This window comes from Hydractinia symbiolongicarpus, chromosome 1 (assembly GCF_029227915.1).
Source record: "Hydractinia symbiolongicarpus strain clone_291-10 chromosome 1, HSymV2.1, whole genome shotgun sequence".
Lineage (NCBI taxonomy): Eukaryota > Metazoa > Cnidaria > Hydrozoa > Anthoathecata > Hydractiniidae > Hydractinia > Hydractinia symbiolongicarpus.
Genome location: NC_079875.1, coordinates 22014672 through 22027226, shown reverse-complemented (window position 1 = coordinate 22027226; position 12555 = coordinate 22014672). Strand labels below are relative to the sequence as shown.

The 12555-nt window shown below is 32.6% G+C and overlaps 1 protein-coding gene across 1 annotated transcript; it reads left to right on the top strand.

The window, feature by feature from the left end:
• Nucleotides 1-520: 520 nt before the first annotated feature.
• On the top strand, nt 521-10068 carry LOC130646182 (tyrosine-protein kinase HCK-like). Its single transcript, XM_057452338.1, has 12 exons — nt 521-787; nt 921-1078; nt 2201-2312; nt 2529-2666; nt 4570-4810; nt 5941-6458; nt 7093-7191; nt 7315-7434; nt 7602-8004; nt 8351-8507; nt 8649-8785; nt 9098-10068. The coding sequence occupies exons 1-12, from the start codon at nt 667-669 to the stop codon at nt 9243-9245; spliced, it is 2352 nt and encodes a 783-aa protein (XP_057308321.1). The 5' UTR covers nt 521-666; the 3' UTR covers nt 9246-10068.
• The last annotated feature ends 2487 nt before the right edge of the window (nt 10069-12555 follow it).

The window sequence follows — 12555 nt, the reverse complement described above, 5'->3', positions numbered from 1 at the left end:
GGCTTTTGTCTCTTTTTTTTACTGAACGGCGAGAAAAAAAAGAGACAAAAGCCGCTGAGGACGACTTTGATTGTTGTGGTATGAACAGTTTTTATTAGGTCCTAATAATTTTGCCATATAATATAGATAGGCGTAGAAGAGCTTTGGGTACGAGGTTGAGTTGGGTCAGGTAAATATCTCTTTTTTTTCATGTAACCTTTTGTTTTTTGTTTTTGTTTCCATTTAGCTGTGACAAAACTCATCTTCCATTTTTATATTTCTAAGCACGACGTCTAATAACATTTTAAGTCCCGCCGCAAAAACGGATATCCATTTTAGCAGCCGGCTAATCTGTTCCGCCATTTTAAATAAAATGTAAACAAACAAGCCAAGAAAAAACATGTTGTATAGTACACGTGATATTCATTCAAGTTTTCAACCAATCATGTGTAACAAAAGCCATAATTTATCACTACTTGCATTAATTATGATAGTAGTGACGTAGTCCAAGACAGTCGAAAATTTACGATCGCAAAAGATAAACGAAGCGTTTATGGATACAATTTTAACTGTGTGTCAAAACCTTAATGAGACAGGCTATACGTATAGTTGCAGCAATTTTAAGCACTTTTTGAGAAGTTTTTAAAGTTTGGAGTTTTTACTTAAAATGAAGTAACAAGGGTTAAGATGAGGATAAAAATAAGCTTGATATTGATCTTGCAAGTGCTGTTAAATTTACTCAATAGTCGATGTTGTTGGTCTGATTTAAATTTGTATATAGCTAAAGAAAACCTCAAAAGTGATTTAAGTAAGTATTTTACATATCATACCATTAGCAGTCTAATTTACTAGCTAGCTACCAGTCCAACACATTCTGTTTTTTTAGTTTAGAAATTGCAGTTATAATAATAGCTCTAAGTTCCTTTTTTCTATTGTTTTAGACCTGGATTTTGATAGTGACATATATATTGTTAACGATGGAAAACCTGCCAGCCTTCTTTCAAATCCAAATGCTTTTAAAGGATTAATTGCACCGCTCCCACCAAGTATAAACAAATTGAAATTCAAATGGAGAGCCCACCCTTTAACTAACAAAGGGGTAAGAAAATCTGAACATCATACATTTGAGCTGGAAACGTTTTTTCAAAAGGGACAGCAAATCGTATAATAGAAAACTCTACTTTTTTCAAAACAAATTACTATCCTCTTTCAAATCATTGCATTTCCCTGTAACTATAGTAAAGGCACATGCTAAACAGACTGCAATGAACCACTAAGCCACTAGTCACTAAAATGGTTACATCTGTATGTGAATGTCTACGCAAATATTTTAGAACTAGCTATAAAAGCCTAAAAACCATCCTGGCAAGTCATAATTAAATATATAAATGCAAAAAACCACATGTCTAGTCTATGTGGATGGGTGACATTATCCTCTGGATATAGGATGAAGTAAGAATTTTAAAGAAGCGAATATATATGCAAGTGTGTGAAGTGTAACATATTGAGTTGATGGTTGGCTTGACCTTGCTTGTCTGTGCCAACTAAACTTGTGGGATTTTATTACTCGTTATCACTATTTCCAATGATCTAATAAGATTGATTTTTTTATGTACTTGTATAAGGCCGTCTTCTTTTTTGACATGCTCAGAATAAAATTGCTTTTATTTTGCTCTTATATTTCACATAGTATATGTTTCTAAATATACTGTACAAAAATTTCTCCATTTGCAAATGAATTTCTTTGGAAAAGAGAAAATTACTAAAATTGTCCTAAAATTTTACTCCTCAGCCTCACTGTTTTTAAAAAATTAAAGGTGGGCTGCAAATTAGTAATACTATGATGATTCACGAAAATATATTATGGTAATTAAATAAAAGTATTTCTTTCTTTTTATTGAACTGTATATTGAAAACTACCTTGTTAAACAAAGTCTTGCAATAGAATAAAGAAATACTTATAAATAATTGATAAAGGAAGTTGCATAAAACCCTTGTACTCCATCATAAAGTTGTTGTTAAAGTACTGTAGTTGTTTCTTCCAGTAATTTCTTGTCTTGAAACTCAATGTTATTTTCGTCAAAATGAAGGGTGCTTCTAAAAGCAAACTATGTTTCAACTAGGTTTCTAGTCATTTAAAATTGTATATGTATTCATGAATTTGCTTGTCTCTTATTTGTTCAATGAAATCAAATTAAGTTTATATATTTACATTTTACAGGGTGTTAGATACGCCATGCATTTAGCTTCAAGTGATGAAGAGTTGATGCAAGTCCCCACAATTAATATTCCCAAGAAAGCTCTAGTACCATGGTACGATCACAATGGCAGAGGTATCATTGTTTGTTGATTTGATGTCTGTCTTAATCTGTAACTCATGCAACTGAAAAGTTGGCAGTATAAAATCTTTATAACAAAGCAGTTAGTGTTCAATTATTAAATCTTCATTTTGGTAATTATGAAAGTAGTTTTTTCTCATGTTCTATATGACTCGTACATACTAATGACATGTTAAACTAAATAAGCTTAGTCTTAGTCCTTACTTTTAGGGTTTCAAATAAATTTCCCTTGTTCTGGTTTGAAGGACGGCATTACAGATCTAACTTTTCATCTTAACTACACAACAGTTGGTTCTGGTGTTTTTGAAAACTTGAAGATTGTTGTTAGACGCCAGTGCCTAAAAACATGTAAGTATGAGCGTGCTACTATAATTTATTGCTGCAAGTGAATGTGTGAATATTCTGAATATGATTTTCCACTAATGTGAATTTAGGTTTTCTGTTTTATAAATCGCATCAAAATAAAATATTATATTTGCAAATTTAGTAATTCCTTATTGAAATGGTCTGGAAAGATGCATTTTAGTGCAAAGTTAAACAACTAATTTGTGATTTCCACAAGGCAATATATTTCACCGAGTTATTTTAACCAATCAGAATGCAATTATCAGTGTTTTTACAGGAAGGAATTCAACATATAACTGTTTTGTTTTTAATGCTCAAATGAGTGTTTACATTCAGTATTTCAAATTTGCTAATGTTTATTTTATTCTTGTGGAAACCATATATTTCACAGCTAATTTGCTAATGAATTTTCCATTCTCTGTGAAAATCTGCATTTAAAGAAGTAAAATAATGTGTTTCCATGGTTTGCCCTTCAAAAGACTGAATAAAACATAGAGAAAATCATTCAATGAGTAGGGAAATGCTGTCTAGTCAAATTAGCTGAAATGAAAAATAATTAATCCTTTGGGAGCATTTTATGATATTTTGCTTCTTTTAAAAGCCAGCTTGTGTGTCATGTTGCTGAGATTTCAGTGATGTGATTGTCACTGAGATTTATGACCGTGCAAGGCATTGTGCTTATAATGTTGAATTGTTTACCTTGTTGAATTTTTCATCATAATCCATAACCAAGGGCTGATCCAGGCCAATTTGGACATTGGTATACCGATTTTGAGGGCATCTTAATTGGGCGCCTAAATTAGAGACCTGTAGTTTAGAATGCTTGAGAATTGTATTTCTTATTTTCTGGATACTTTTTATCTTCTATTATATTTATATCTTTAATCACAGAAAAGATTTTCATAAAAAAACTACGTCTTTGCTAAAAAGGGAGACGATGCATATGCTAAAGTCATGTATTTTTGTTGCCCTAAAAAAAAGTTATCTGCACTATCAATGCGCACTATCAATGCCCAAAATAAATTTCTGGATTACCCCCTGATAACTATTATTTATTTTATTGAATGAAAACTGTGTTGGCAAGACATTCATGTGACACATTATCTTGAATAATCTGAACATTTGTTGTTTTTACCTCAATGAATTAATACTAACAAATTCAATTAAAAACTTTGATATATATATTGAAAAAATTTTGTGACATCATGGCTAAGATAAATAAGAAAGTTAATAAGTAACCTTGTGACATAGGTTAACTTTAAGCCTGTATAATTCATTGCACAAATAGAAAATGGTTATAAGGTAAAAAAGCAGACTTGATTAAGTCTATGAGCTAATTACGCACAAAGAATTGATGTCATTAAATTGCATCAATGTTTTTTCTATATACGTAATCAAATTAATTTTATCTAAGTATATTGACAAGTTTTTGTTTTCATAAAATCACATGACAATATATAGACTAGCTTAAGTTAATTTTAAACTTAACATATAAAGTCTATCAAAAAAGTTCGGAATTATAAGAAATTTTCAAAATATTGTCAAAATAAAAGTCAGGAATATCAGCAATTATGTCAGGTCTTAATGGCGGATAAGAACTAGTGACAAGGCAGTTTTTCTCTAAAATAATACGCGGTAATTTTTACTGCCCAAAATATTAGAAAATATAAAGTTAATGTTGGGAATTATAGTCGAAGAAGGTCAGAAAATAAATAATGGACAATCTATTATAATTTTTGCTCTTTCAAATTTAGCTTAGAAATAATGTGTAGCCTATATTCTGACTTCTAATTGGGGTTTGTTCAGCACAATTTGTGAAAAATATTTTGCTTGTTTAGAATGCTTTAAGTTGGGCAAAGAAATAGCTACCCTGTTTGTTCAAAAAAATATATTTGCATTTTTTCAGTAAGCCTGAGGAATTCAACTGTTCAAAAACAAAACTTTGTCACAGAACATAGCATGGATGATGATAACTGGACACGAAACTTAATTATTGGGCTGGTGTGTACCTTTGCTCTACTATTTGGGATGTTTGGTGGTTGTTTTGTTTATTGCTATGTACAGAAACGAAATCGAAAACTACAAATGAAGTTTGATTATGATTATGAATTAAAAATGAAACAGAGAGAAGATGAATTAATGAGAAGGTATATTATACTTTGCTTGATTTAAAATATATGACAAGTGTTAGCATTTTCACATATAGTTAAAAAGGTTGAAGTTAGTTAAATCCTCAGCAAATGCATGACTATGTAAACACTGAATAATAATTGGGGGGATTATTTTAAATTAGTGACTTGTAACCAAACAAAAATTTTATAACAGATGGGGTAAAAATTAATGGGGTGCATAAAAACTTTTAAATTGTTTTAAGTTCTGAAACTTTTGTAAATAATTTTATTTCTCATTTAGTTATGGTACAAATTTTGTTCAAATATATATATTAATTGACATTTTTCATTTTTTCATGTTATTCACCTTCACCATGCACACTCTTTTTTATCATTCCCTATTAAATTTGTCATGGCACATGAAAGCAATTTTGTGCAGCAATTTTTTTCTACATGTTTGGACAAACCACTAACTGCCTGCAATAATGTCAAATCTTCTAAACACAAGAATTTTTTTCTTTTATAAACACACATTTGCAACAAGCAACACCTGTTTGTTACAAAGAAATTTGTGTGTAAAATTGAAACATTGAAAAAATACATTGTGGTCTATAACTAATGTCAAACTAAAACACCAAAAAAATTATGTCGGGCCATTTGCCGTTTCGTATTTCTGTAACTTTTATTTCTTGTGCACAACAGACAGATTACAGATATTATAATATAGACTAGTGGTTAGCCTGTGGATAAATTCATAGGTTCACCTGTCCGATATTTATTGCATTTCATGTTTCTGTAACATGACTTAACTTCGCATCATAAGCAGACAGACTGAGTTAAAAGGCCAAGCAATGAAGCCAGTAAAATGCAAATCATCAATTGTTTAATATTTAACTTAGCAAATCATGTCAACAATTTCGAGGGCTATGGTAAATGTTTGACAACTTTAGTCATAGAAGATAACTTTCTGAAAGTTAAAAGTTGCTATGAAGTTTCAATTTCCTGTTAAGCACCTTGGTGCCGTAAAGTATTTCAATACAAATTAAAATTTGTTGCTAAGATTTTGAAACATTAACTAGTATCTGATAGATGCATACGGATAGTAATTGATACAAGTTAGTTATCCTTTGAAAATGTTGATTTTATGCTAATTTTTCATTTTATAGATCAACTCCAAAGAAAGAGGTCTCCCTTGATATAAATGAACAAGAAAACTTACTAAATGAGGAATCCACAAAGCCAATATTTATACTGAAACGTAATAAGGACTATCACCGCAAATGGAAGAAATATAGGAGGCAGAGACAATTTCGATTTGGAGATAACGGTGCTCCTCCACCTGTGTATACCAGTGTAGCACAGGATTCATGGTCAGCTAACCGAGGACTTGAAAAAATACCTGAGGAAGAGTGCGATTCTAATTTTGAACGTAGTCAAGATGTTGTGGAAAATATATACAGTGAAAATAATTTTTCACTATCAAAGAGTAGTAGCATGGAAAGCATAGATACAAGCAGCAGTGGGTATAGTACTGCTGATTCATCGACATTAAAAAGCGGTTATACTCCAGTAGACAATACCAGTGATCATCAGCAGACATCTAGTAAACATTGTACACTCAATATACAGAAATTTGCAAAAAAGTCATACAGTCATAAGTTTTCAAATAGCCTGGATAACCAAGGTAAAATTGACTTGTCTCTCAGTTTTTTAAAAAAAATATTTAACATATGAAGCAAGTCAACCTACCTGGCTTGGAAAGCTAGCTCTTTTTTCAACCTTGGAAGAGTTAATTAAGGTTGGTTGGCCCGCTAAAACAAAACAGAAAACCTTGGATGTGAATGAGCATATCGCTGGCAAACAAAATACTTTGGACAATTTCAACTTTATTTGCTGGATTTGTCATATATGACTTTTCCAATATAAGAATATTTTTTAAACAGACAAGCACTCATCTGATCAGGCTCTAAGTTTACTGTCACATTTATCTTGATAATAATTGCAAACTTTCAAATATTCTAAAAACCAGCTGTAATCTTTTGTATAGAAATAAAGGTTACATCATTTTTGAGGAAATATGATATACAATACATCAATACAGAATCTACTTACATAAAACATGTTTCTTTTTTGGATTTGCATTACTTAAACAAAATTGAGTCTCTCAGACGAATATCTGACAAAAAGAAAAATTTAGATATTGCATAATCATCTAAATTTTAACCATGTTTCCTTTTAAATGTTATTAAAAAAATTAGATATTTTGTCTTACATAGTTGTAACCGTCAGGCAAAACTTGTATTTTTTTTTTAATTCAGGGTTTTTTTCTTCTCCTAAAACATCTTACAAATCTTACAAAGTGCAAGAGAACCCTCCTACAGTCACTAAAGAAGCAGCTAAAGATGAAAGGAGGTCTTGTAAGTAGCTTTTGTAAAGTTTTTTTTTACCTAAACGTGACAATTTTACGATCACTTATTTCTACAACTGACTTTCATATATGAGCATTTTTACTAGGAATAAATTATATGTTCTCTGCGTAGATGCTGCTGAGAATATGGAAGAATTATATAGATATATGAATGACAAATGGAGGGTTCAGTTTTCAGATTGCGTTTTAACCATGCAACAAGTTATAATAGACAATCATCCGATTGGAAAAGGTAATACCTAACACGCTTTATGAAAGAAGGCTAAAATTACCCTCTTTGGTACAAGATTGTTTGTTATAGCCTCTCCCTTGAGTTGAGTATTGCTGGGTAGTGGATGACTTGGGAAATTAAATACATCACTTTTTGACTTTATTTAAAAAAAAACTTTTTTTTTCCAGGTGCATATGGTCGTGTACATCGTGGAAAAGCAAAAAGCTTAGATAGAGATAATCCATTCAAAATGACCACTGTAGCTATAAAAATTATAAACCCAACAACAGACTTTGAGATAATTACTTCTTTCGTATCAGAAGCTCTCCTCATGAAAAGTATGAAGCATGAGAATATAATGAACTTGTTAGGCGTGGTGCTACAACCAGCGCAACCACCACTACTGGTGTCGCCATTTATGAAACATACAGACTTAAATCAATTCCTGCGTAGTTCTCGAGCCACTCCAAGGAGACACCAAAATCTTAGTTCAAGGCAGCTAATCGACTTTGGTGTACAGATTGCATGTGGTATGAAGTATTTGTCGGAATTACGATATGTACACAGGGATTTAAACACTCGTAATTGCATGTAAGTTCTTACATTCAGTAGATGTGTTTTAGTTCGGTAAATGTGTCTCAGGACTTTCACTTGTGGTAAAACAGATCTTCCCGAATTAGTTGGGCAGTCAAGCTCTATTTAACATTTAATCTTTTATGATTACTTATCATGAATGTTTACATTTATTACCTTGTAATAAATAGCTACTATAGTTACCTGTCAAGAAAAGTTTATTTCTCTTAAAACAGGTCATAACCGCTTTAAGGTAATATGTTGAAATGGCTTATGACTTCACGAAAATAAACTTATTTCTTATAAATTTACGAATTACGCTCGTTCACCGATGATTTATTTTTAAAGTATTTTTCTTTCACAGGGTCAACGAAAGGTTTATTATAAAAATTTCTGACTTTTCACTGGCACGTGATATCAGCAAAGAAAATTATAAGATGAACAAAAAGACTCGATTACCTATAAAGTGGATGGCCATCGAAAGTCTGACGGATTACATCTTTTCTGAAAAGACAGACGTGGTAGGTGCCGCAGTTTTAATTTTAATAAAAAAAATTGTTGAATAAGTGGGACACTAGGAAGGTCCCGCTGCTTTAAGGATTTAGTCATACAAGTCCGTTTTCCTACTTCTGAAATTAAATCTTATGTTTTTGTTTGTACAGTGGTCGTTCGGTGTTGTGTTGTGGGAGCTGATGACGTTGGGAAAGCAGCCGTATTCAGGTTTGAATAATCAAGACGTAGAAAAACACTTACTTGATGGTAAAAGGTTGCCACAACCACAAAACTGCCCAGATGAAATGTAAGTAAACAAAATTAAGACAGTTTTTCAAATCCTTAATTAGCGACCAACGCCTTTTTTGTAAGAACCTGAGGCTGTCTTTTTCAGCTTCTTTGATTTTGTTCTGTTCTTTATAATAACACCACCTCAGAGTTAAGCCTTTTTGTTTTTACTTATGAAAAGTCATATATGACAAATCCAGCAAATAAAGTTGAAATTGTCCAAAGTATTTTGTTTGCCAGCGATATGCTCATTCACATCCAAGGTTTTCAAATTTTATAGACAGAGTTTTTTTGGTTAACGGAGCTCTGAAATTAAGTTCCTTTTTCATAGATATAACATTATGTCTTCTTGTTGGCTGGAGCTGCCAGAACCAAGACCTAATTTCACGAATCTACACCAGAGACTTTCAGAATACGAAGCTAAATATAAAAAGTACACGTTAGATTACACCATACCGTCGTTGTCGCAAATTACATGACAGCTACAAACGTCGTTATAAAAGACGTCGGGTTGTGTTGACAATGTGACGTGTCGTCCAAAGCAGGCCTTGTTTTCTGTCTTCAAGCGTTTGTCATTTCTGTTCTTCAGTCTCTTTTAATTTAGTGTTGGAATTTAGTAATTTATTCGAGTTCTTTTTAATTTAAGTTTTTCATTATGAGAAATGGCGCGAATATTTTTGTCTGCATAAATTTTCAGGTTATAAATTAAATATTTTCTCAAGACGCATTGAAGTTCCGCTCTCAAAACCGTCGCAAATGTGAAGTAAAAAAAAATGCTCCTAAAATGTCAACGTGTCTCGGTTTACTTTGCTAACTCGTTTTTTGTGTTGTCTCTTTTATCAGTGGATAACCATTCCAAGCTAATGAGTTTTATATCGTCACGAAGAAGTATTTAAATTTAAATGTATTCGTATGCGTTTTTGATCATTTTGTTCAGCCCTCATAGTTAATTGTGGTTGGTCTGTAAAATAATTGTCGCCTCTTTCTTTAATTTTTTTTTGTGCGCATGTACTGTTATATTTTCGTCAAGGCAACAAACCCAACAAGGAACGAGGTAAACGGAAACTACATTTGAAAATAAATTCAAGAAAGGCGATTTTTTCTCATTATATGTTACGAGTGCTTTATAGTTTATACTGAACGTCCCAAAGATTTTTGCTACTTGAGATGTATATTTCATTTTTTTTTTGGGGGGGGAGGTTTAGATATTTGTTTAGTTGAATGTAAATTGTACATATGTAAATATTCACATGTTTATCGTGTTGTCGAACGGTGAAATTCGAAGAGAGGTACATATTTCGAGTTGTCTATCCTCATCATTTGTCTATCTTTTTAAGGGGGTCAAGTTGCTCACAAGTAAATGCAGTTATTATCCAATTTCGCTGGTGAGATCCTCTAACAAAGGCGAAAGTCAATTCTCGACCCCAGAGGTATTGATAAACGCCTGATCACGTGATAGATTCTGATTGGTCTATTATGATTTTCCCGAAAGATTGTATTTAGCATTTAAATGTAAACAAACATGGCGGTGGGAGAGACAAAAAAATCGAAGTATGCTCGCGATGATTATGTCGTGACCGAATTTAAAGCAAACATTAAGGCCTATGTATATCTACCAAGAACATAATTCGGCTCTTTCTGTTAACAACACTGTCAGTATTTGAACTTTCTTTATATAGCTAGCTTTAAGCGCCACACATGGCCACGCTGAAGTGAGCTAGTCTGCTAGCTAACATAGCGGAGATATCTCACTTTCTTTTTCACTCTGCTAATAGCAAGCTAAAAGTTGCTGCATGTTGTGCAAATGTTTATTCATGCGGCAAAGAATTGTTGTTATTGGGCGAGGTGGAAGCCACAGCTAAGTACTGGAGAGTATACGAATACTGTGGTGCTATACTGGAGATGAGAAAAGAGCTTATATCTCGTGGTGGTAGCAAGCTACACTTTTTGGAGTTCTCTTTCCGTAAAAAAATATAAATTAGCGTTCCCTTCTGACTTTAAACGATAGAATGTCCTATTCTCTTTTTGATGGAACAAGCTGTAATGAAAAAACTTGTGCTGTGATTTACCATATTTCACTCAACTTTAAGAGCATAAGCTTGTGCACATTTTTATTTTTCTTAAAGATAATTAACTCCTATATATACGGAGGTGTGGCACTGGAGGGCTAAAATATGCTGATATCAGCAGCAAATATCTGAGAATCATAAGGAAGAACCACATTTTTTCAAAATTACCCAGGGTTCCTCGACGTTGTCCATCATTTTGGCTAGCGCTGAAACTTGTGACCGAGACGCGGTTGGAAGCTAAGGGATCGTGGGTTGGAACTAAAGATAATCTTAAAAAATGTGATGTAATTTTCCTCTTTAAGTTTTGACTTTTAACCCAGCTAAAAAGCTCAGCCTTGTCCTTTCATACTTAGTCTAGCTAGTTATAGCGAAATAGTTTAATATTCAAACTTGACCTATTTTACTGAGTATTAAGTAATAAATGCTAGTTTAATCCTAAATCTAACTATAGGGTAGCTAAGCTACCTGTAAGAACAACATCAAACAACGAGGCTGTTCTCTTTTGTAAACAAACCTAGTGGTATTTTTGTAATAAGTACCAAATTTTATGTGTGTATTTCTTGCGCTTATGAGTGTAACCAAAGTGCCCTGTACGTAAATCCTAAAAATTTATGTCATTGGCTCACTCTTTACGAATGACACCACGTAACAAAAAAAACCATGCTTTGCTATTTGCCGTAACCTATACTAAGATTTGGTTGTGATATATATCAGAATTGTCTTGGCAAGTCACATTTTGAATAACCTTATAATACTTTGGTTGCTACTACAGAGGTGATCGCAACCATTAGCTATTTGAATTTTTATGAAATATTATTGAAGGGAACAAAACTAATGAAACAGTAAAAATTTTTAACTTAATTATAGTTTTTCCTTAAACATAGTTTGGGTCCTTTAATCCTCTGACAAAATGAAACTGATGAAAACATACCATGATTGTATTTAGCTCGCAATGTGCATGCTTTTGCTTGTTCAGCTTAGCACTGGCTCGCCAACCCACTGAATCAACTCATCCTGAGTTGGAAAACAAGCCGACTTGCCTTAGGAGAGGTCGCGACTCACTTCATATACTCACTTCATATACTCACTTCATATACTCACTTCATATACCCACTTCATATACTCACTTCATATACCCACTTCATATACTCACTTCATATACCCACTTCATATACTCACTTCATATACCCACTTCATATACTCACTTCATATACCCACTTTATATACCCACTTCATATACCCACTTCATATACTCACTTCATATACCCACTTTATATACCCACTTCATATACTCACTTGACCCATTTGGCGAGCCACAAATGGGTCAATCCATTTTATGTAATTAGGATCTGGGCTTAGTTCAACAAAGCAATTCTCATAGAAATATCTAGCTATGTCTATAGCTAGATAGCAACTTTTTAGGAGTCTTTTTTCCGGAAGTATATTTTTGCAGTAGTAGCAATCACCCTGGTTAAGCGTATGATTAAAAACATAAAACAGCAATATAATGGATAAATAGTTAGCTAGTTGGTGTGCTAAATATGTAGCTATGTATAGTGTAAGACATTAACTTAGCTAGCAGCCAAAACAAGCAACTAAGCTACAAAACAGAGATTGGCTACGTAAGTAAGTTTAAGACCTACATGTAGCTTAAACATTACAAAGTTTTTAAAAATTTTAATAGATGCTTTGGAGTTCTCTTCAAATTAAATCTCTTTTC

Coding starts and splice junctions, on each gene's coding strand:
- LOC130646182 (XM_057452338.1), top strand. CDS start 667: ATGAGGATAAAAATAAGCTTGATATTGATCTTGCAAGTGCTGTTAAAT. Junction 7,435..7,601: donor CAATCATCCGATTGGAAAAG/GTAATACCTAAC, acceptor TTTTTTTTCCAG/GTGCATATGGTCGTGTACAT. Junction 8,786..9,097: donor CAAAACTGCCCAGATGAAAT/GTAAGTAAACAA, acceptor CCTTTTTCATAG/ATATAACATTATGTCTTCTT.